Source organism: Oncorhynchus mykiss, chromosome 2 (genome assembly GCF_057628025.1).
Source record: "Oncorhynchus mykiss isolate SJ-2025 chromosome 2, ASM5762802v1, whole genome shotgun sequence".
NCBI classification, from domain to species: domain Eukaryota; kingdom Metazoa; phylum Chordata; class Actinopteri; order Salmoniformes; family Salmonidae; genus Oncorhynchus; species Oncorhynchus mykiss.
In genome coordinates, this window is record NC_143023.1 from 90,115,331 (window position 1) to 90,141,119 (window position 25,789).

Consider the following 25,789-nt stretch of genomic DNA (forward strand, 5'->3'; position numbering starts at 1 on the left):
TGATGTTGAGTGTGACATTATTTTCCTGACACCCCCGAGGGCCCTCACCTCCACCTGGGGGCGGCCCGTCAGGAAGTCCAGTACCCAGTTGCACAGGGCGGGATCGAGACCCAGGGTCTCGAGCTTGATGACGAGTTTAGAGGGTACTATGGTGTTGAATGCTGAGCTGTAGTCGATGAAAAGCATTCTCACATAGGTATTCCTCTTGTCCAGATGGGTTAGGGCAGTGTGGTTGCGATTGCGTCGTCTGTGGACCTATTGGGGTGGGTCTAGGGTGTCAGGTAGGGTGGCGGTGATATGGTCCTTGACTAGTCTCTCAAAGCACTTCATGATGACTGAGTGCTACGGGGCGGTAGTCGTTTAGCTCAGTTACCTTAGCTTTCTTGGGAACAGGAACAATGGTGGCCCTCTTGAAGCATGTGGGAACAGCAGACTGGGATAGGGATTGATTGAATATGTCCGTAAACACACCAGCCAGCTGGTCTGCGCATGCTCTGAGGGCGCGGCTGGGGATGCCGTCTGGGCCTGCAGCCTTGCGAGGGTTAACACGTTTAAATGTTTTACTCACCTCGGCTGCAGTGAAGGAGTTTGTTTTGGTTGCGGGCCGTGTCAGTGGCACTGTATTGTCCTCAAAGCGAGCAAAAAAGTTATTTAGTCTGTCTGGGAGCAAGACACCCTGGTCCGCGACGGGGCTGGTTTTCTTTTTTAATCCGTGATTGACTGTAGACCCTGCCACATACCTCGTGTCTGAGCCGTTGAATTGCTACTCATGTCTCGATTTTCATGAAAAAGTTGGACATTTCACCTAGATATCCCTAATATGATGACTGCGGTGTACAACATGGAAGCTTATCAGGTTCTGATCATCTTACTATGCTTCTTCACCCGAGATTGGCCCCCAATTGCTAATCAATCAGTTCTTTATTCTCCAGGCTCTGCTTTGTCATCGAAATGGAAAACCTTACAATGAGTAACATCGTGATTTTCCCTAGAATTTTATTGCTGACCTCATTATGACAAAAAATGTATAAGAACCTTCCTATTTTGGCCCTAATGTGTCTGTTACATTTTTAAACATTTTTTTACCATCACCCACTGTCCTGGTACTATGTTATGTCCCCCCTCGGGACTTATCCTCCACACCTCTTTTACTTGTCTGTCTGCTTCCCTTACTGCATTAGAGTTGTATGCAATAGTTAAGCATTGTGTCACTCATAAAGTGAATGTCTGCTTTTCTCAAATCTAACGTGCCTAGTAGTGACATGGGTCGACCTGTGATGACCTCAAACGGACTCAACCCTGTGGTTTTCTTATGTGTTGCTCGTATACTACATAATACCTTAGGCAATGCTTCCGGTCATGCCATCCCTTCTTGAATTGTTCAATGTAGAGTCAAGTTGCAAAATAACATCAAGGCCTAAAATAGGTTGTTCAAACAGCCCTGCATCAATCTTCATTGGACCAATAGAAATTGATAATGGTTTGTTTCTGTCTCCCACCCATCTTCTTGCCGGTGTACTGAGGACATACAGTTGATGTCGGAAGTTTACATACATTTAGGTTGGACTCATTAAAACTTGTTTTTCAACCACTCCACAAATTTCTTGTTTAACTGTTGAAGGAATTCTAAATTCCTCTGTTTTATTTCCCAATCAAAATTAAACACTCTATCAATGCATTCGAAGGGTTTGTAAGACCCCTAATTTCTAAGAATGGACAGAGCCCCGGTCTTAAAAGTCAGGTAACAGCGTTTAATTCAAAAGAGTACTGGGTACATGCACATTTTACCACAGGTTGTAAACTGAAAATGACGTCAGCGTTTTCTAATGTTCCGTCTATTCTTGACACTGGTAGAAAGGCCCTATAGTTCAAGCCTTCCCTCCTCACCTAAAGCAAAGGTCAGTGTAGATAAGCATTCTAGACAGTCTGGAGATAGTTCATTCATTTGTACAAAGGAATAGACCATCATTGTTCCAACTTTTTCCCACGTTCACACACCTCCGTTCCAGTACCAAGGCTGTGTTCTCAAGCCTTCCCACATCCGTCTCCCTACCAATTTAATATAATTTACGAGTCAAGGGTTTCTTGTGTAGATAAGCATTCTAGCCAGTCTGATTCATTTGTACCAATGAACAGACTGTTACTAAACTCCTGACCACATTCACTTCAGTACTGGGATCAGATAAGAAAATTCATACATGCATACATACAGTAATATTTAGTATTTTGATTAGTACATATACAGTACCATAATTGTATTCTGATTAGTACATCCTGATTGAAATGTATACATAATTAGTCATTATAGACAAAAATTCCCTTAACATTAACAAACTATAGTTTTGGCAGGTTGGTTAGGACATCTACTTTGTGCATGACACAAGTAATTTTTCCAACAATTGTTTACAGACAAATTATTTCACTTATAATTCACTGTATCACAATTCCAGTGGGTCAGAAGTTTACATACACTAAGTTGAATGTGCCTTTAGACAGCTTGGAAAATCCCAGAAAATTATGTCATGGCTTTAGACGCTTCTGATAGGCTAATTTGACACAATTTGAGTCAATTGGAAGTGTACCTGTGGATGTATTTCAAGGCCTACCTTCAAACTCAGTGCCTCTTTGCTTGACATCATGGAGAAATCAAAAGAAAGCAGCCTAAAAAAAACAATTGTAGACCTCCACAAGTCTGGTTCATCCTTGGGAGCAATTTCCAAATGCCTGAAGGTACCACGTTCATCTGTACAAACAATAGTACGCAAGTATAAACACCATGGGACCACGCAGTCATCATACTGCTCAGGAAGGAGACGCGTTCTGTCTCCTAGAGATGAACGTGCTTTGGTGTGAAAAGTGCAAATCACTCCCAGAACAACAGCAAAGGACTTTGAGAAGATGCTGGAGGAAATTGGTACAAAAGTATCAATATGCACAGTAAAATGAGTCCTATATCGACATAACCTGAAAAGCCACTCGGCAAGGAAGAAGCCACTGCTCAAAAACCGCCATAAAAAGCCAGACTACGGTTTGCAACTGCACATGGGGACAAAGATCGTACTTTTTGGAGAAATGTCCTCTGGTCTGATGAAACAAAATTAGAACTGTTTGGCCATAATGGTCATCGTCATGTTTGGCTGAAAAAGGGGCAATCTTGCAAGCTGAAGAACACCATCCCAACCGTGAAGCACGGGGGTGGCAGCATCATGTTGTGGGGGGGGCTTTGCTGCAGGAGGGACTGGTGCACTTCACAAAATAGATTGCATCATGAGGCAATGTGGATATATTGAAGCAACATCTCAAGACATCAAGTTAACGCTTGGTCGCAAATGGGTCTTCCAAATGGACAATGACCCCGAGCATACTTCCAAAGTTGTGGCAAAATGGCTTAAGGACAACAAAGTCAAGGTATTGGAGTGGCCATCACAAAGCCCTGACCTCAATCCTATAGAACATTTTGTGAGCAGAACTGAAAAAGCATGTGCGAGCAAGGAAGCCTACAAACCTGACTCTGGCCAAAATTCACCCAACTTATTGTGGGAAGCTTGTGGAAGGCCACCCAAAACATTTGACTTAAGTTAAACAATTTAAAGGCAATGCTAACAAATACTAATTGAGTATGTGTAAACTTCTGACCCACTGGGAATGTGATGAAAGAAATAAAAGCTGAAATAAATCATTTTCTCTACTACTATTCTGACATTTCACATTAAAATAAAGTGATGATCCTAACTGACCTGAGACAGGGAATTTTTACTAGGATAAAATGTCAGGAATTGTGAGACTGAGTTTAAATGTATTTGGTTAAGGTGTATGTAAACTTTTGAATTCAACTGTATATGTTTTGCATAAGATATGGGCAATACAGTGACTACAGCATCCGTATCTACTGAAAAATCTACTGCAAAGTTGTTAACCATCATGTTCACATATTCCATCTGATTTCATATGTACACCAGCTGAGATGGAACATAAGAGGGGGTCTATAAGTTTCCCTCCACAGCATCCAGCAAACTCTGCTGCTGAGCCGGAGAGAGCTTCTTAAATTTCTGCATCAGCTTTGCGTTGTTGGGGCTGTCTTCATTCCATTTCCCCTTAGACCCTGCTTCTCCTGGCCATTCCTCATAAGAACACATTTTCTTTTCCGACATTCTTGTTGCCAGTGACCAGATATCCCTCAATAATGACATACACCAGGTTTCTCATCTGCTGAACAAATAATGTTGGTTTCACTTGGAACCTGCGTATCTCTGATACCCACGTCTCATGGATGCTTCAAAGTATTTGACCATTCATCCAACTGTTTTGGAGATGCTGATTTATGTGTGATTACTGTCACCGGAGGTTTGTCTTGACTACCTTTTACAGCCTATGTTCTGGTTGGCCTAAGACATTGTTCATCACTGCTGTCAGAATCTGTTGACTCAATGCCAGGCAATGCTGACCAGATTCTTGAAACCCGATCATCCTTGCGCAACTCGGTGTGAGGGTAGATTGAGGGAACAAAGGGTCCACTTGTTGGAGCCAAGTCTGTTTTTTTACAACCCTCTCCTGTAATTGTTGAATCTCTTCTCTCAAGGTTTTTATGTTCACCAAGAGCTTTCAAACTATTCTTATCTCTCTGCAATGTCCTGTCATGATTCTCCAGAAATAATTTCTCATCCTGTTTTCTTACTTCGGCTAGAACCAGTAAAGACCATCTTTTTTTTAGTCAACGAGTTAGACATCCTCTGTATTTTTCCCCAAGCTTTTTGTATGTCAGACAGATTCCATATTCCATCTTTGTCAACAATGACGGAATATTTCTTTATCTCTTGCATACACTTCTCTACTTTGAAATTGTTATTCATATCACTAGACAGTGAATGTAAAATATTTTTCATGGTGGGTGATAACCTTCAATCTGGATAATAACACAAAACAAATCTTAAGACTAGAGAAATTTATTGACAAATATTACGAAAACAAGCAACACCCAAAACATGACGGAGAGTAAGACATGGGAACAGATTTCAAAACGAAAACGTGATTCTTCTACAGACACAGACAATTTAATATTTTCACCACCGGGGATGGTAAAGGTCGAAACCCATCTGTTAAAATCGATAAATGACAAACTGGGTATACTTGAATTAGTCAGTAACGATATAAGAGTTGAAGGCTCTTATAGTCTCGAGATGAGTGATGAAAAAGCTGCAACATTGGAGAAGGAAACAAACAAGCTCAAAGTGACAGTCAATAAGATTGAAACCGAAGTGAATGAAAACTGTTCTGAGAGAAGCCTTACTTGAAATACAGACTAGATCCATGAGCGAGAATCTGGTACTTACAGGTATCCAAGAGAAAGGAGAAGTTCCTGAATCTGTAGTTAGAGTTCCTCCTTACAGCGCTTCAGATTCCACGAGAAGCGATCAACTAAATGTAACTCGAACGCTTAGCCTTTTGTTAACAACACTGTCATCTCAGATTTTCAAAATATGCTTTTCAACCAAAGCTACACAAGCATTTGTGTAAGAGTATTGATAGCCTAGCATAGCATTAAGCCTAGCATTCATCAGGCAACATTTTCACAAAAACAAGAAAAGCATTAAAATAAAAATAATTTACCTTTGAAGAACTTCGGATGTTTTCAATGACGAGACTCTTAGTTAGATAGCAAATGTTCATTTTTCCCAAAAATATTATTTGTGTAGACGAAATAGCTCTGTTTTGTTCATCACGTTTGGCTAAGAAAAATACCGGAAAATGCATTCACTTACAACGCCAAACTTTTTTCAAAATTTGCTCCATAATATCGACAGAAACATGGCAAACGTTGTTTAGAATCAATCCTCAAGGTGTTTTTCACATATCTATTCGATAATCTATCAGTGGTGGCAGCTGGCTTCTCAACAGAAGCAAATACTGCAGCTGGAGATTACGCAATAATTGCAACGGATGACACCAAGCGACCACCTGGTAGATGTAGTCTCTTATGGTCAATCTTCCAATGATATGCCTACAAATTTGTCACAATGCTGTAGACACCTTGGGGGAAACGTGGAAAACGTAAGCTGACTCCTAGCTCCTTCACGGCCATATAAGGAGTCATTGGAATGAGGCGGTTTTAAAAAATGCGGCACTTCCTGATTGGATTTTTATCTGGGTTTCGCCTGTAACATCAGTTCTGTGGCACTCACAGACAATATCTTTGCAGTTTTGGAAACGTCAGTGTTTTCTTTCCAAAGCTGTCAATTATATGCATAGTCGAGCATCTTTTCGTGACAAAATATCTTGTTTAAAAGATTTTTTCATCCAAAAATTAAAATATTTATCGAAGAAGTTAAGGAGCGGGACACTAATCCGGATGCTTATAAGAAGTCCCGCTATGTCCTCAGACGAACCATCAAACAGGAAAAGCGTCAATATCGGATTAAGATCGCGCCGGTGTAGTAGGATTCAGATGCTGGTCGGATGTGGCAGTGCTTGAAAACTACGGACTACATAAGGAAATGCAGCCGCGAGCTGCCCAGTGACGCGAGCCTACCAGATGAGCTAAATTCGTTTTATGCTCGCTTCGAGAAAAGCAACACTTAAACATGCATGAGAGCACCAGCTATTCTGGGCGACTGTGTGATAATGCTCTCGGTAGCTGATGTGAGCAAGACCTTCAAACAGGTCAACATTCACAAAGCTGCGGGGCCAGACGGATTGCCAGGACGTGTTCAGCGCAGACCAACTGGCAAGTGTCTTCGCTGACATTTTTCAACCTCTCCCTGACTGAGTCTGTAATACCTACATGTTTCAAGCAGACCACCATAGTCCCTATGCCCAAGGAAGCGAAGGTAACCTGCCTAAATTATTATTGCCCCGTAGCACTCATGTCAGTAGCCATGAAGTGCTTTGAAAGGCTATCAACAGCATCATCCTGGATACTCTAGACCCACTCCAATTCGCGTACCGCCCCAACAGATCCACATATGATGCAATCTCAATGCCCTTTCCCACCTGGACAAAAGGAACACCTATGTGAGAATTCTGTTCATTGACTACAGCTCAGCGTTCAATACCATATTTCCCACAAAGCTCATCACTAAGCTAAAGACCCTGGGACAACACCTCCCTCTGTAACTGGATCCTGGACTTCCTGACAGGCCGCCCCCAGGTAATAAGTGTAGGCAACAACACGTCTGCCACGCTGATCCTCAACACTGGGGTCCCACAGGGATGCATGTTTAGTCCCTTCCTGTACTTCCTGTTCACCCACAAGATTGTGAGCAAGACAAAGAAGCCAATTGTGAACTACAGGGAAAGGCGGGCCAAACAGGCCTCCATTACCATCGACAGGGCTGTAGTGGAGCGGGTCGAGAGTTTCAAGTTCCTTGGTGTCCACATCACCAACAAACTATCATGATCCAAACACACCAAGACAGTCGTGAAGAGGGCACGACAACACCTTTTCCCCCAGAGACTGAAAAGATTTGTCATGGGTCTCCAGATCCTGAAAAAGTTCTACAGCTGAACCGTTGAGAGCATCCGGACCGGTTGCATCACCGCCTGGTATGGCAATGCTCGGCATTTGACCATAAGGCGCTACAGAGGGTAGTGCTTACGGCCCAGTACATACACTGGGGCCATCCAGGACCTATATACTAGGTAGTGTCAGAGGAAAGCCCAAAATATTGTCAATGGCTCCATTCACCCAAGTCTCAGACTTGTTCTCTCTGCTACTGCACGGCAAGCGGTACCGGAGCGCCAAGTCTAGGACCAAAAGGCTCATTAACAGCTTCTACGCCCAAGCCATAAGACTGCTGAACAATTAATCAAATGGCCACCCGGACTATTTACATTGACACCCCCCCCACCACCACACACCCTTGTTTTTACACTGCTGCTACTCGCTGTTTGTTATCTATGCATAGTCACTTTACCCCTACCTACATAAACAAATGAAGTCGAGGAGTATGAATACTTTCTGAAGGCAGTGAAATTTCGTTACCGAAGTGCATTTTCACCCATTCTAGGTAGATGAGGTGGATACCCTATTCATTCTAGTCTAATTCCCAGGTCTCGTATGACATCCCTGATGCTGGCGTCCCGGGACGGCTACAGTCAGGTAATCAACCTGCTGTTGTCTCACGGGGCAGAGGTCAACTCCCAGGATGAAAATGGGTACACGGTAAGAATGCCTACCTGGTGCAATGCCTGTCTCACATAAGCAGACAATTTTATTCATCAGCCTTCTCTACGTCCCAATAATCTCTCCTTTCTCCAAAAGTGTGGACTTGTTCACGTCCCTTGGGACATAGCTTGAAAGCATTTACAAGCATTTTGCTACACCCGCAATAACATCTGCTAAATATGTGTACATGTTATTTGAAAGAAAATGACTGGTTTAGGAAATATGTTGTAAACTCCCTCCAGCCTATGCTTACAACAATCAAATGCTTTTACATTATCTTGATTGATTCTAACTGTGATTGATAGTAATGATTGGTGACACTGTGGTTATTAATAGTAATTAGGATGCCGCTAGACATTGATAGGTGATGACCTGCTGTGACCTTTGACCCCAGGCCCTGAGTGTGGCGGTGCAGTACGGAAGAGAAGAGGCCGTCCTCAAGCTGCTCCAGCTGGGGGCAGACAAGACCCTCAAGACCAAAGCAGAGAAGAGTGCTGCCGACTTGGCCAAGGTCTTCAAACGACCACAGGTAAACACAACCAGTAATTATATTATTTATACTGAACAAAAATATAAATGCATAAATTTTAACGATTTTACTTAGTTACAATTCATATAAGGAAATAAGTCAATTGAAATAAATTAACTAGGCCCTAATCTACGGATTTCACATGACTGGGCAGGGGCGCAGCCATGTGTGGGCCTGGGAGGGCATAGGCCCACCCACCTGGGAGCCAGGCCCAGCCAATCCCTCACAAAAAATCTTTATTACAGACAGAAATACTCCTCAGTTTCATTAGCTGTCCGTATGGCTGGTCTCAGACAATCTCGCAGGTAAAGAAGCTGAATGTGGAGGTCCTGGGCCGGCATGGTTACGCGTGGTCTGCGGTTGTGAGGCCGGTTGGACGTACTGGCAAATTAACATTCAATTCTCTGGCAACAGTTCTGGTCGATATTCCTGCAGTCAGCTTGCCAACGGCATTCTCCCTCTAAACTTGAGACATCTGTGCCATTGTGTGACAAAACTACACATATTAGAGTGGCCTTTTATTGTCCCCAGCACAAGGTTGCACCTGTGTAATGATCATGCTGTTTAATCAGCTTCTTGATATGCCACACCTGTCAGGTGGATGGATTATCTTGACAAAGGAGAACTACTCACTAACAGGGATGTAAACAACTGTGTGCACAAAATTTGAGAGAAATAAGCTTTTTGTGCGTATGGAACATTTCTGGGATCTCTTATTTCAGCTTATGAAACATGGGGCCAACATGTTGCGTCTATTTTAGTTCAGTATATATTATCAAGAGGCTGGAAAGAGTGCTTCTGACATAGCCACGGTGTTCAATTGACCACATGTAGAACCAACAGAACCTCACAGTCACAACTTTGTTTCCCACATAGTTAGCCAAGTACATAACTCTGGCACCTAAATCTGGTGTTTAAACAACCACAGGTACAGTAAAACCAAACACTAACCACAGCCACAAATTTACCACACTATGAAATGGTAGTCTTGAGGCGTGAGACTAGCACCAATTTCCCCTTCTCTTGCAAACATATAAAATACACGGAGTGTACAAAACATTAGGAACACCTTCCTAATATTGAATTGCACCCCCTTTTGCCCTCAGAGCAGCCTCAATTCGTCTGGGCTTGGACTCTACAAGGTGTCTAAAGCGTTCCACAGGGATGCTGGTCCGTGTTGATGCCAATGCTTCCCACAGTTGTGTGAAGTTGTCTGGATGTCCTTTGGGTGGCTGACCATTCTTGATGCACACAGGAAACTGCTGAGCATGAAAAACCCAGCAGCACTGCAGTTCTTGACACTCAAACCGGTGTACCTGGCACCTACTACCATACCTTGTTCAATGGCACTTCAATATTTTATTTCCCATTCACCCTCTAAATGGTACACATACACAATCCTCGATGTCTCAAGGCTTAATAATCCTTTTAAAAATCTCTCCTCCCCTTCATCTACACCAGCGGAAATGGATTTAACAAGTGACATCAATAAGGGATCATAGCTTTCACCTGGTCAGTCTGCCATGGAAAGAGTTTTGTGTATCAGGTCTTCTTTCCTCGCAGATTGCCAGGATCCTGGCGTCCCCAGGCAATGCCCTCACCAACGGGCAGGTAACCTCCTCGAAGGAGGAGACCCTCTTCAAGTTCTTCAAGAGGGACCCCGATCTATCTGCTGACTCCAAGGAGCGGTGAGACCATGGCTAAATCTCAATTTGTCTTATTGCTATTCCTTACATCCTATATCCTCTTCTCAACCGTAATGGAGGAGGTAAAAGGTCCCTCCCCTCAGGTGTTATTTTACCATTTGTTTTTAGGACAGAGGATGCGAGGAATCAAGGTAAGATGAATTGAGAAAAGGCCACAGATCAGTCAGTGGACGCCAGCAGCCGTGATTGGCATTTGGGGCCCTCTAGTGGACGTAGAGTTGAGTGTCCCATGCCATGAGACCGGTTTTTAGATGTAAACAAACATCTAGCTGCTAAATCTGCACCATAATGCTTTAACATATTTAGTCTGTATTTGACTGTTGAAGATTCAATGTTTTAATTTGGATTGTTTAATCTGTCAATGTTTATCTGTTCTGAAATATTTTAGGCGGCCGACTTGGCAACGTGGGGTTGATGTAGTACGCTCTTAAACCTATTTATGTTTTTATTTATTGCTTTTATTTAACCCGTAGGAAGTTATTGAGAATGCATTACTTGTCTGAGAGCATAAGCAAACTGACTTATTTTACAAATAATGTTGAGTAGGTGATTTAAAGGTTGATTTGTTGATCAGAGATTCTGCACAGTTGGACTGCAATGTGGTCAATCTCAAACGCGCCCATTCACTTTCAAAATTACGACTTTGAACCTCTCCTAGTCTGGCCAAACTGTGTGATATCGAGCTGCTTCTGCACGGACTCAACCTGGAGTACCTCTCTGACATAATGCTAGTAAGTAGTGTACCCCTTCACACACACACACACACACACACACAGACACAGGAGTACCTCTGACATTGTTTGAGTACTGTACCTCATCCTCACTGTGATTGGACAGTTTTCAGATTTCCATACCTCCCTCATGCCATATCCCAGCATATGGTATTATCAAATACCTGTCCAACCCTACTGCTGGCTTATTGATGTTGAGCAGGCAGGTGTAAAGACTGTGGGTCTGACTGGAGTGATTGGGTGAAAAACTATAGTGTATGAAGCTCAGTTTGGGGTGGTGGGGGTGGATTGATATTTTCATCATTAGATTGAATAGACATACCGGTAACAAGTAGCTTCACAACACAAACACATACTGTAATTGGTTACTGGTATTTAAATAAAAAAAACTTACCGGTAGCTACACAAATGCAGATTGTAAATGATTGTACAATATCTGTTCAGGGTTTAGGCTGGTTTGCAAGTTGTCAGATCATCAAAGTAGTTTTTCTTCTCTCCGCAGGAAAATGACATCACTTGGAGCTACCTGGTAACCATGGAGAAGGATGACCTGGAGAAGGTATGAAATACCTCTTTATGTCAGTCTGTCTGGCAGCAAGTTTCCAGGTTTTTCAGAAATCTATGGTTCCTGGACTCAGTAGAGAATTAGCATGGAAGGAATCCTCCAACTGGGAATGCTTCAACCAGGATTTCTGAAAAACCTGGGAACTTTGGGAATGTTTTGGGAATTTTGCAACCTGAGTTACCAGTATGTTGCCCAGTTATTAATGTTGCGTTCTTCCCCAGATTGGTATCTCTGACCCAGAGGACCAGCAGAAGGTTCTGAGTGCAGTGAAAGAGATGCATCTAGACCGGGTCGACCTAGACACTGTCGACCAGCTGGAGAACATAGACACCGGGTAACATTAAAGTACAATGAAAAAATATATTATTTTGAGCAATTCCTTCCAGGTCAAATCGTCAAGCACAATAACATATTTTCTTGACACATTATATATGCAACACAAACACCTACAGACTTACATGACATACTGTACACAGTCCATCCTCCAGCACACCACTGGAAGTCATTCCTCAGACTGACCTAAAGCATCCATCCCACTGTTATTCTCCCACTGCCTCACCTCTTATATCCTCTCCGAGCTTCTGAGAGCAGAGTCCTAATGGTTTATTAAATGGGGCTGTAATGATTTGTAAGGTGAGAGGAGATGGAATGAAATCCCCTCTTTCACCCCCCCTTTTCTCTGTGACTGATGATAGGATAGCTCTCAGGCCAAGCGGTACTGTAGTGTCAGGGCCAGGGGTACAGGGGTACTTTTACTGAGCCTTTAAATCCCCCAGGAGTAAATCCTCTGATGATGGCCACACTGTAAACATTAAAGCACTAGATTACCACATCCCTTATCCTTTATGCTCATCCCAGGACCTAGTGGCCATGTTCTAGTTGGCCTGGGATGTTAGATGTTCACGTTCTAGTTGGCCTGCGATGTTAGACGTTCATGTTCTAGTTGGCCTGGGATGTTAGATGTTCATGTTCTAGTTGGCCTGGGATGTTAGTTGGCCTGGGATGTTAGATGGCCATGTTCTAGTTGGCCTGGGATGTTAGATGGTCATGTTCTAGTTGGCCTGGGATGTTAGATGGTCATGTTCTAGTTGGCCTGGGATGTTAGATGGTCATGTTCTAGTTGGCCTGGGATGTTAGTTGGCCTGGGATGTTAGACGGTCATGTTCTAGTTGGCCTGGGATGTTAGATGGTCATGTTCTAGTTGGCCTGGGATGTTAGACGTCCATGTTCTAGTTGGCCTGGGATGTTAGATGGTCATGTTCTAGTTGGCCTGGGATGTTAGATGGTCATGTTCTAGTTGGCCTGGGATGTTAGATGGTCATGTTCTAGTTGGCCTGGGATGTTAGATGTTCTAGTTGGCCTGGGATGTTAGATGTTCTAGTTGGCCTGGGATGTTAGATGTTCTAGTTGGCCTGGGATGTTAGATGTTCTAGTTGGCCTGGGATGTTAGATGTTCTAGTTGGCCTGGGATGTTAGATGGTCATGTTCTAGTTGGCCTGGGATGTTAGATGGTCATGTTCTAGTTGGCCTGGGATGTTAGATGGTCATGTTCTAGTTGGCCTGGGATGTTAGATGGTCATGTTCTAGTTGGCCTGGGATGTTAGATGGTCATGTTCTAGTTGGCCTGGGATGTTAGATGGTCATGTTCTAGTTGGCCTGGGATGTTAGATGGTCATGTTCTAGTTGGCCTGGGATGTTAGATGTTCACGCTCTAGTTGTCCTGGGATGTTAGATGGTCATGTTCTAGTTGGCCTGGGATGTTAGATGTTCTAGTTGGCCTGGGATGTTAGATGTTCTAGTTGGCCTGGGATGTTAGATGGCCATGTTCTAGTTGGCCTGGGATGTTAGATGGTCATGTTCTAGTTGGCCTGGGATGTTAATGTTCTAGTTGGACATGTTCTAGTTGGCCTGGGATGTTAGACGGTCATGTTCTAGTTGGCCTGGGATGTTAGATGTTCTAGTTGTCCTGGGATGTTAGATGTTCTAGTTGGCCTGGGATGTTAGATGTTCTAGTTGGCCTGGGATGTTAATGTTCTAGTTGGACATGTTCTAGTTGGCCTGGGATGTTAGACGGTCATGTTCTAGTTGGCCTGGGATGTTAGATGGTCATGTTCTAGTTGGCCTGGGATGTTAGATGGTCATGTTCTAGTTGGCCTGGGATGTTAATGTTCTAGTTGGCCTGGGATGTTAATGTTCTAGTTGGACATGTTCTAGTTGGCCTGGGATGTTAATGTTCTAGTTGGCCTGGGATGTTAATGTTCTAGTTGGTCATGTTCTAGTTGGCCTGGGATGTTAGACGGTCATGTTCTAGTTGGCCTGGGATGTTAGATGGTCATGTTCTAGTTGGCCTGGGATGTTAGATGGTCATGTTCTAGTTGGCCTGGGATGTTAGATGGTCATGTTCTAGTTGGCCTGGGATGTTAGATGGTCATGTGCTAGTTGGCCTGGGATGTTAGATGGTCATGTTCTAGTTGGCCTGGGATGTTAGATGGTCATGTTCTAGTTGGCCTGGGATGTTAGATGTTCACGCACTAGTTGTCCTGGGATGTTAGATGTTCACGCACTAGTTGTCCTGGGATGTTAGATGGTCATGTTCTAGTTGGCCTGGGATGTTAGATGGTCATGTTCTAGTTGGCCTGGGATGTTAGATGGTCATGTTCTAGTTGGCCTGGGATGTTAGATGGTCATGTTCTAGTTGGCCTGGGATGTTAGATGTTCTAGTTGGCCTGGGATGTTAGATGTTCTAGTTGGCCTGGGATGTTAGATGTTCTAGTTGGCCTGGGATGTTAGATGTTCTAGTTGGCCTGGGATGTTAGATGTTCTAGTTGGCCTGGGATGTTAGATGTTCTAGTTGGCCTGGGATGTTAGATGTTCTAGTTGTCCTGGGATGTTAGATGTTCTAGTTGGCCTGGGATGTTAGATGTTCTAGTTGGCCTGGGATGTTAGATGTTCTAGTTGGCCTGGGATGTTAGATGTTCTAGTTGGCCTGGGATGTTAGATGTTCTAGTTGGCCTGGGATGTTAGATGTTCTAGTTGGCCTGGGATGTTAGATGTTCTAGTTGGCCTGGGATGTTAGATGTTCTAGTTGGCCTGGGATGTTAGATGTTCTAGTTGGCCTGGGATGTTAATGTTCTAGTTGGCCTGGGATGTTAGATGTTGTAGTTGGACATGTTCTAGTTGGCCTGGGATGTTAGATGTTCTAGTTGGCCTGGGATGTTAGATGTTCTAGTTGGCCTGGGATGTTAGATGTTCTAGTTGGCCTGGGATGTTAATGTTCTAGTTGGCCTGGGATGTTAGATGTTGTAGTTGGACATGTTCTAGTTGGCCTGGGATGTTAGATGTTCTAGTTGGCCTGGGATGTTAGATGTTCTAGTTGGCCTGGGATGTTAGATGTTCTAGTTGGCCTGGGATGTTAGACGTATTTTTACTTGTAGTACATCACTAATGGACTGACAGACAGAGATGTGTGGACGGGGGGATCTTCACACTGGGGGACAACTGACACGGACAGGCGACTGGGCAGACACGGTTAAATCAACTGACCTCTACACAACAGACAAATGAACAAACATAAGACTATGTGTGGCCAATGGCTAGGATTTCCTCTCATAACTCAAAACTAGATTAAAAACTTTTACATCCAAATTATTTGTACATCGTATTCATCGCGGCCTGATCTTTAAATATGTTTTGTTGCTGCGATTGTTCCACTGCCCTTTGTATGTTGTTGGATTGTTTTATCTTAGTGGTACATATCCCTGCATGTGTAGCAGCCGTTTTGTGATGCTCACACTCTGTCAGTGGTCGTGTAAACAGTGTCAGTCAGACTGGAGTTACTATCTCCTTCCAGAGGCTCGGGACCAGGGACTACAGCTCTGTTAGTTTATCTAGCGCACCCAAGACTGATAGTACAGGATAGAGAGGAGCAGAGGAGAGGGGGAGATGTCTGTCTGTTGTAGGTGACCTCTGTCTCTCCCTCCCTCCTGGTCTAGGTGAGACCTATAGGGGGTATACTTGAGATGGGCAGGAATGCAGACTGACACGGGTTGTGCTGCTCACCCACTCACACTGACAGTCACACATAAACACACTTGGGTTGAGGTAGAAAGAGACTCATCAACCATGCATGGTCACGGTTAATCAAATATCCGGATGTTTGGCCTATTTTAACAATGAAAAGGCTATGTCTAAATTAAATTATCCTTGTGACATTTCTACCTACAAGGATATACCATGACATTTGAAATTCTTAATTTAGTAAAACAAAAATCTTTTCAATGTACTTTTTCTAATGGTGCATTGAGTTACTGCCCTCCAGGTTGCCCTGGCATCGGCATGCTGTTAACCCCTCTTCAAGTAGAAATTAAAGGCACTCTGCAAATGTATCAATGCAAAACACTCACCAGAAAGACTATTTGTAACAGAATCAGTTCTATCATTGCCAAAATCTGACTTTTCCTTCGCTGTTGCTGACAAATTACAGAAGAAAAGCACCCTGTCCGCTGTTTACCTCTGCCATGTACATTTCAGCATTCTAATTGGTCAAGAGTTGACTATATAAAAATTGTATAATTTAAAATGACCATCCCTGTCATCAACACTGATAGTGGGAAGTATTGTGAAAAGTTGTCTAATGGTGTATGTGTGTCCTTATAGAAGTGAGGAGCTGTATAACTTCCTGATCAGTCTGAGGCAGCAATGCTGCTACTTGACAGAGACAGTACAGGACGTCATCAGCCGCTTCCCCCGCCGAGCTTCTGAGGTGTGTGTGTCATTCCCTGTCCCTCTCTGATAATCTAAAGGACTGGCGACTGATCCATCAATGCTGTTGTCTGACTGAAAGCAGACAGTATGGTTGTATAACCTACTAAAGCAATTTCCCTTTCAGCCCTGAAAGGAGGGTGCCCCCACTCATGTTTGTGGTTAGATTAAGTGAGTGCGTTTTCAGTCAGACACTATAGTACTGATGGATTTTCTAGAGCGAACCTGTTTCTAGCTCCTCTAATTTACTTTCTGTCCTCAGCTGGTGTTGTCCCTGGACCCTAAGAAGGAGGCCCAGGCCATCTGTAATGAGCTGGTGGCCCAGACTGGAGACCTGCAGAAAGAGGTCGCCTGCCTCAAGAACCTGCTGCACAAGGTACATCTCACACCTTTTTCTCTGACTGCTGTGTACGTGTCACTGTCACCCAAGAGCCCCCGCCACTATGTTTCTGCTCCCCTCAGTGGGCCACTCTGAGAGAACGGTCTGTTTCCTTCGTCTGGTCCCCCACACCCTTTCACTGCCCTAACCATCTCTCTGTCTGGTCCTCCACACCCTTTCACTGCCCTAACCATCTCTCTGTCTGGTCCTCCACACCCTTTCACTGCCCTAACCATCTCTCTGTCTGGTCCTCCACTCCCTTTCACTGCCCTAACCATCTCTGTCTGGTCCTCCACACCCTTTCACTGCCCTAACCATCTCTCTGTCTGGTCCTCCACACCCTTTCACTGCCCTAACCATCTCTCTGTCTGGTCCTCCACACCCTTTCACTGCCCTAACCATCTCTCTGTCTGGTCCCCCACACCCTTTCACTGCCCTAACCATCTCTCTCTGTCTGGTCACCCACACCCTTTCACTGCCCTAACCATCTCTCTCTGTCTGGTCACCCACACCCTTTCACTGCCCTAACCATCTCTCTGTCTGGTCCTCCACACCCTTTCACTGCCCTAACCATCTCTCTGTCTGGTCCTCCACACCCTTTCACTGCCCTAACCATCTCTCTGTCTGGTCCCCCACACCCTTTCACTGCCCTAACCATCTCTCTCTGTCTGGTCACCCACACCCTTTCACTGCCCTAACCATCTCTCTCTGTCTGGTCACCCACACCCTTTCACTGCCCTAACCATCTCTCTGTCTGGTCCCCCACACCCTTTCACTGCCCTAACCATCTCTCTGTCTGGTCCTCCACACCCTTTCACTGCCCTAACCATCTCTCTGTCTGGTCACCCACCTTCTTTCACTGCCCTAACCATCTCTTCCCAGGTCTGGTCCAAGCTTCCTGCAAACTTGGGTCAACTCCCCTTCTCATCCTCGCCATTGCTCATCCAGCATTTACACACGGCGTGTGTGCGCTGTGTGTAGGATTCTGACAGGGCGAGTCCTCACAGCCTATAACTCAGAGACAGTGTGACAGTGTCCTGTCAGAGTGGAGACGGGGGGGATAGGGTGAGGAAGGAGGGGGGTAGCCCCGGACGCTGTCGGTGTCAGACAGGAATCCGACAACCAACAGAGGCCATTTGGAGACACTGGCTCAGTGCCCAGGGGGGGGAAGGCCCTTGCACCCGTTTATCTTATCTGTGGGGGCTCGTCTTGACACCCATCCCCCTACACAGAGCGCAGGTGCGCGCACACACAATCTATCTGCCCGGCCAGAAAGTTTGGAGATGGGGGGGCATAAATTGTTCCCTGGGTTGGACATTACTGTGTAGAATGGTAGATCTGTGCCATATGTACCTGTCAGGTGCAGAACTGTGCAGAGTGGTTCTCTTATTCAAACTCAAATTTGCATACTTAAGCAGATCACCTCACCCAGATCGGTTTCATTTTATTCCTAATAAATGATTGATAGGACACAAGTCACATGACAAAACACTGCTCATGGCTACCATCTAGTGTTGAGACGGAAGGTTCTTGTAGGGCAGGGGTGTCAAATATACAATCTGACGCTGTTCAATCCAAGGGGGGGAAACAAACTCAATATGACTAAAACCAAATGGAAACAGTGTAGTAACAATAATGGACTTATATTCATACAGTTTCTGGACTGTCCAGCTCACTGATAATCACTGAAATGAAAGCTAGACAGTCAGGGAGCATTAAAAAAAGAGGAGAAAAAACAATATTTTGAGGGCAAGGAAATATAATAAAATTCAATGTGGACCTTGTTGAAGACCGAATCCCCCCCCCTCCCATAATAATCAGATTAACTTGGGAGTACTATTTTCAAAATGTCATACTTTAACACTTTCTTTTTTTATACTAGTATGGGTATTTGGTCACGTCCATGGTGTGTGCGCATCTCTAGTTTGTGTGTCCATCGTGCTCTTTCTCACCTCTTACCTTGTGACGCTCTGCTGCACCTCTTCCTAAGATGGACCCAGCAGGAGATTTCTGCCCACTTCCTCAACCAGGTTCCCACGGCGACTGGAGGAGACGGGTCCTGAAGAGGCTTGCACTGAGCATGCTTGGAGCAGGCCTGCTGTTTGCCCTGTCCAGAGCAAAGAGTGCCAAGATTTACCTTTAGACTGACAGCTCCATTATTATCCAATTTACTCTTACTTTGGATAAATTGTCATAGGTTATCAATCAATTAGCTTAATTGTCTTAATTTACATTTCTGTTTGAGGAATTATGCCGAATGAGAATAACGCGAATGCAAAAAAGTTTGGTTTTTGATTGAGATTCCTTATATTTGTTATACTTTGTTCTTGTTTTTTATTGAGTTCTTAATTGTTTTAAGCAATTTTCTGGGCTTTTGTAAAATAAAAACTATTTCTTTATCCAGCATTTTCTTTGCATTAAGTTGCTGCACAAGTTAGGACACTATTAGGGAAATCCATCCCCTACATATTATTCAATACTTTTTGTAGTTGACTATGACAAACTATTTAGGCTACTAAAAATCTAATTACATTTTTTTGGTCACATACACATATTTAGCAGATGTTATTGCGGGTGTAGCGAAATACTTGCATTCCTAGTTCCAACAGTGAAGTAATATCTAACAATACACATAAATATAAAAGTCAAAGAATGTAATTAAGAAATATATAAATGTTAAGTCGAGCAATGTCCAGGGTATGTACAGTACCCGTCAAGTTTGGACACACCTACTCATTCAAGGGTTTTTCTTTATTTTTACTATTTTCTACATGGTAAAAGAAAAGACATCAAAACTATGAAATAACACATATGGAATCATCTAATAAGAAAAAAGGTGGTAAATCAAAATCGGCTCAAATAAAGTAACGATGGACTGTCGTTTCTCTTTGCTTAATGGTAGGTCAGTCAATCCGGAACATTTCAAGAAAGTTTCTTCAAGTGCAGTCGCAAAAACCATCAAGCTCTATGATGAAGCTGTTTCTCATGAGGACCGCCACAGGAAAGGAAGACCCAGAGTTACCTCTGCTGTGGTATGATGAAACTGGATCTCATGAGGACCGCCACAGGACAGGAAGACCCAGAGTTACCTCTGCTGTGGTATGATGAAATTGTATCTCATGAGGACCGCCACAGGAAAGGAAGACCCAGAGTTACCTCTGCTGTGGTATGATGAAACTGGATCTCATGAGGACCGCCACAGGAAAGGAAGACCCAGAGTTACCTCTGCTGTGGTATGATGAAACTGGATCTCATGAGGACCGCCACAGGAAAGGAAGATCCAGAGTTACCTCTGCTGCAGAGGATAAGTTCATTGGAGTTCCCAGCCTCAGAAATTGCAGCCCAAATAAATGCTTCAGAGTTCAAGTAACAGACATCTCAACATCAACTGTTCAAAGACTGTGAATCAGGCCTTCATAGTCACTGATTGGCTCAAACGCATTAAGAAGGAAAGAAATTCCTCAAATACTTTTTAACAAGGCACACCTGTTAATTGAAATGCATTACAGGTGACTGACTACCTTATTAGCTGGTTGAGAGAATTCCAGCAAAGCTGTCAAGGCAACGGGAGGATGAATCTAAAACATCAAATATATTTTGTCTTCACTATAATTCTACAATGTAGAAAATATAAAAAAAATAAAGAAAAACCCTTGAATGAGTAGGTGTGCCCAAACTTTTAACTGGTACTGTGTTTGTGTACACTGAACAAAAATATAAACGCAAATGTAAAGTGTTGGTCGCATGTTTCATGAGCTGAAATAAAAGATCCCAGAAATTTTCCAGATGCACGAAAAGCTTATTTCTCACTAAGCTCTACATCCCTGTTAGTGAGCATTTCTCCTTTGCCAAGAATCCTTCCACCTGACAAGTGTGGCATATTAAACAGCATGATCATTAGACAGGTGCACATTGTGCTGAGGACAATAAAAGGAAGCTCTAAAATGTGCAGTTTTGTCACACAAAACAATTCCACAGATGTCTCAAGTTTTGAGGGAGCGTGCAATTGGCATGCTGACTGTAGGAATGTCCCCCAGAACTGTTGCCAGATAATTGAATGTTAATTTCTCTACCATAAGCCGCCTCCAACGTGGTTTTAGAGACCACGTATGGCGTTGTGTGGGCGAGTGCTTTGCTGATGTCAACGTTGTGAAGGAGTGCCTCATGGTGGCTGTGGAATTATGGTATGGGCAGGCATAAGCTACAGACAACGAACACAATTGCATTTTTTGGGGATAATGAATTTCAATTGACTGCTTTCCTCATATGTACTGCAACAGTAAAATATTTGACATTGTTGCATGTTGCGTTTATATTTTTAAGGATATGAATGGATGGATGGAATGGGATGTATAGACATCATGGACAGTGTGTGGATAGAGTATTTAGTATGTCTGTAGAGTACATAGGATAGAATAGTACATAAACAGCAATAGTTTACTAGGATGGAATTGACTAGAATACAGTATTTAAATATGAAATGAATAAAACAGTATGTAAACAGTGACCAGGGATTCCATGTCTATGTACAGTACATTCCAAAAGTATTCTGACCCCTTGACTTTTTTCACATTTTATGTTACAGCCTTTGATTGATTTAAATACATATTTTCCCCATCAATCTATACAGAATACCCCATAATGACGAAGCAAAAAAAGGTTATTTGAATTTTTTGAAAATGTATACAGACCCTTTTCTATGAGACACAAAATTGAGCTCAGGTGCATCCTGTTTCCATTGATCCTTCTTGAGTCCACCTGTGGTGAATTCAATTGATTGGAAAAAAAAATTCACCCTTATTTAACCAGGTAGGCAAGTTGAGAACAAGTTCTCATTTACAATTGCGACCTGGCCAAGATAAAGCAAAGCAGTTTGACACATACAACAACACAGAGTTACACATGGAGTAAAACAAACATACAGTAGAAAAATAAGTCTATATACGATGTGAGCAAATGAGGTGAGATAAGGAAGGTAAAGGCAAAAGGCCATGGTGGCAAAGTAAATACAATATAGCAAGTAAAACACTGGAATGGTAGATTTGCAGTGGAAGAATGTGCGAAGTAGAAATAATGGGGTGCAAAGGAGCAAAATAAATAAATACAGTAGGGGAAGAGGTACTTGTTTGGGCTAAATTATAGATGGGCTATGTACAGGTGCAGTAATCTGTGAGCTGCTCTAACAGCTGGTGCTTAAAGCTAGTGAGGGAGATAAGTGTTTCCAGTTTCAGAGATTTTTGTAGTTCGTTCCAGTCATTGGCAGCAGAGAACTGGAAGGAGAGGCGGCCAAAGGAAGAATTGGTTTTGGGGGTGACCAGAGAGATATACCTGCTGGAGCGAGTGCTACAGGTGGGTGCTGCTATGGTGACCAGCGAGCTGAGATAAGGGGGGACTTTACCTAGCAGGGTCTTGTAGATGACATGGAGCCAGTGGGTTTGGCGACGAGTATGAGGCGAGGGCTAGCCAACGAGAGCGTACAGGTCGCAGTGGTGGGTAGTATATGGAGCTTTGGTGACAAAACGGATGGCACTGTGATAGACTGCATCCAATTTATTGAGTAGGGTATTGGAGGCTATTTTGTAAATGACATCGCCGAAGTCGAGGATCGGTAGGATGGTCAGTTTTACGAGGGTATGTTTGGCAGCATGAGTGAAGGATGCTTTGTTGCGAAATAGGAAGCCAATTCTAGATTTAACTTTGGATTGGAGATGTTTGATGTGAGTCTGGAAGGAGAGTTTACAGTCTAACCAGACACCTAGGTAAGTCAGAACCATCCAGAGTAGTGATGCTGGACGGGCGGGCAGGTGCAGGCAGTGATCGGTTGAAGAGCATGCATTTGGTTTTACTTGTATTTGAGAGCAGTTGGAGGCCATGGAAGGAGAGTTGTATGGCATTGAAGCACGTCTGGAGGGTTAACACAGTGTCCAAAGAAGGGCCAGAAGTATACAGAATGGTGTCATCTGCGTAGAGGTGGATCAGAGACACCAGCAGCAAGAGCGACATCATTGATGTATACAGAGAAGAGAGTCGGCCCAAGAATTGAACCCTGTGGCACCCCCATAGAGACTGCCAGAGGCCCAGACAACAGGCCATCCGATTTGACACACTGAACTCTATCTGAGAAGTACTTGGTGAACCAGGCGAGGCAATCATTTGAGAAACCAAGGCTATCGAGTCTACCGATGAGGATGTGGTGATTGACAGAGTCAAAAGCCTTGGCCAGGTCAATGAATACGGCTACATAGTATTGTTTCTTATCAATGGCGGTTAAGATATCGTTTAGGTCCTTGAGCATAGCGGAGAAGGTGCGTTGGGATTCAAAATGGTCGGTAATCTGTTTGTTGACGTGACTTTCCAAGACCTTAGAAAGGCAGGGTAGGATAGATATAGGTCTGTAGCAGTTTGGGTCAAGTGTCCCCTACTTTGAAGAGGGGGATGACCGCAGCTGCTTTCCAATCTTTGGGAATCTCAGATGACACGAAAGAGAGGTTGAACAGGCTAGTAATAGGGGTTGCAACAATTTCGGCAGATCATTTTAGAAAGAAAGGGTACAGATTGTTTAGCCCGGCTGATTTGTAGGGGTCCAGATTTTGCAGCTCTTTCAGAACATCAGCTGACTGGATTTGGGAGAAGGAGAAATGGGGAAGGCTTGGGCGAGTTGCTGTGGGGGGTACAGTGCTGTTAGGGGTAGCCAGGTGGAAAGCATGGCCAGCCGTAGAAAAATGCTTATTGAAATTCTCAATTATAGTGGATTTTTCGGTGGTGACAGAGTTTCCTAACCTCAGTGCAGTGGGCAGCTGGGAGGAGGTGTTCTTATTCTCCATTAACTTTACGGTGTCCCATAACTTTTTTTGAGTTTGTGTTGCAGGAAGCAAATTTCTGCTTGAAAAAGCTAGCCTTGGCTTTTCTAACTGCCTGTGTATATTGGTTTCTAACTTCCCTGAAAATGTGCATATCACGGGGGCTGTTCGATGCTAATGCAGAACGCCATATGATGTTTTTGTGTTGGTTAAGGGCAGTCAGGTCTGGAGAGAACCAAGGGCAATATCTGTTCCTGGTTCTAAATTTCTTGAATGGGGCATGCTTATTTAAGATGGTGAGGAAGGCATTTAAAAAAAAGAACCAGGCATCCTCTACTAACGGGATGAGATCAACATCCTTCCAGGATACCCGGGCCAGGTCGATTAGAAAGGCCTGCTCGCTGAAGTGTTTCAGGGAGCGTTTGACAGTGATGAGTGGAGGTCACTTGACCACTGACCCATTACGGATGCAGGCAATGAGGCAGTGATCGCTGCAATCTTGGTTGAAAACAGCAGAGGTGTATTTAGAGGGCAGAAGATAGATGGGGGGGCAATCAGTTCACATATGGTGTCCAGAGCACAGCTGGGGGAAGAGGGTGGTCTATAGCAGGCGGCAACGGTGGTAGACTTGTTTTTAGAGAGGTGGATTTTAGTAGAAGTTCAAATTGTTTGGGTACAGACCTGGATAGTAGGACAGAACTCTGCAGGCTATATCTGCAGTAGATTGCAACACCGCCCCCTTTGTCCGTTCTATCTTGTCTGAAAATGTTGTAGTTAGGGAAGGAGATTTCAGAGTTTTTGGTGGTCTTCCCAAGCCAGGATTTGGACACGGCTAGGACATCCTGGTTGGCAGAGTGTGCAAAAGCAGTGAATAAAACAAACTTAGGGAGGCTTCTAATGTTAACATGCATGAAACCAAAGCTATTACGGTTACAGAAGTCATCAAACGAGAGCGCCTGGGGAATTGGAGTGGAGCTAGGCACTGCAGGGCCTGGATTCACCTCTACATCACCAGTTGATCAGAGGAGGAGTAGGATAAGGGTACGGCTAAAAGCTATGAGAATTGGTCGTCTAGGACGTCCGGAACAGAGAGTAAAAGGAGGTTTCAGGGGGCGATAAAATAGCTTCAAGGTATAATGTACAGACAAAGGTATGGTAGGATGTGAATACAGTGGAGGTAAACCTAGGCATTGAGTGATGATGAGAGAGATATTGTCTCTAGAAACATCATGGAAACCAGGTGATGTCATCACGTGTGGGTGGTGGAACTGAAAGGTTGGATAAGGTATAATGAGCAGGGCTAGAGGCTTTACAGTGAAATAAGCCAATAAGCATTAACCAGAACAGCAATGGACAAGGCATATTGACATTAAGGAGAGGCATGCTTTGCCGAGGGATCATAATGGTCCAGTGAGTAGTGAGGTTGGTTGGGGTCACGGCGATTCAGCTAGCCGGGCCATGGGTAGCAAGCTGGCAGAGGATGGAGGTCTGTTTTTAGCTACCTCATGCGTTTCCGTCAGTAGATTAGTGGGGTTCCGTGTGGTAGAGGGGACCAATCCAATTGGCAAAATAGATATAGTTATAGTGACCCAAGAAAATTGTCCGATAGACCTATTCAGATAGCATCCGATAAGACAGCTAACGATTAATGGGCCGCAGATGGACGTTCAGGTAACATCGCGCCGGAGGGGCCAGTTGGATAACTCCCAGGTGTAAATGTCCAGAGCTTGCGGTAGAAATCCGGGGATATGGAGAGGAAATAGGTCCCGTGTGCTCTGGTCTAAGTCGCGTTGTACAAAACTGGCGCTAGGTTTTCGAGCTAAAGGATAGCTGATGACCACCAATCATGGTTAGCTGAATACTAACGTTAGCCAGTAAACTGTCTAGCTTCAGGCTAACTTCTGGCTAGCTTCTATTTTGGATTTCAGATTTGAGGTGAATAATACTTAAAAAATATGTATATTTTATTGGTGATGCGGATTATAGGAGAGTGTTTTGAAGTTGAGGTTTTTTTATTTTTTTTAAAATAAAAAGATATGCGAAGAAAATATATATCTATATATATATATATATATATATATATATATATGAGTGAGTGTTCATGTGTAAAGGAATAGCATTTTAATTGTTATAATTATTAACTCTGTAGTGACTTCT

The 25,789-nt window shown here is 43.7% G+C and overlaps 1 protein-coding gene across 5 annotated transcripts in view; it reads left to right on the plus strand.

Moving 5' to 3' along the window:
- Nucleotides 1-19,231, plus strand: part of asz1 (ankyrin repeat, SAM and basic leucine zipper domain containing 1) — a 39,079-nt gene extending 19,848 nt beyond the window's left edge. For all 5 annotated transcript variants that reach the window (XM_090212107.1, XM_036958738.2, XM_090212097.1 and 2 more), the window contains 9 exons: nt 8,047-8,158; nt 8,556-8,690; nt 10,254-10,378; nt 11,055-11,127; nt 11,630-11,686; nt 11,914-12,026; nt 16,349-16,454; nt 16,716-16,829; nt 18,823-19,231. In XM_090212107.1, the coding sequence (XP_090068233.1) occupies nt 8,047-8,158; nt 8,556-8,690; nt 10,254-10,378; nt 11,055-11,127; nt 11,630-11,686; nt 11,914-12,026; nt 16,349-16,454; nt 16,716-16,829; nt 18,823-18,975 (988 nt within the window). In that variant the 3' untranslated portion in view covers nt 18,976-19,231. The remainder of the gene's footprint in view (nt 1-8,046; nt 8,159-8,555; nt 8,691-10,253; nt 10,379-11,054; nt 11,128-11,629; nt 11,687-11,913; nt 12,027-16,348; nt 16,455-16,715; nt 16,830-18,822) is intronic.
- Nucleotides 19,232-25,789: the final 6,558 nt, after the last annotated feature.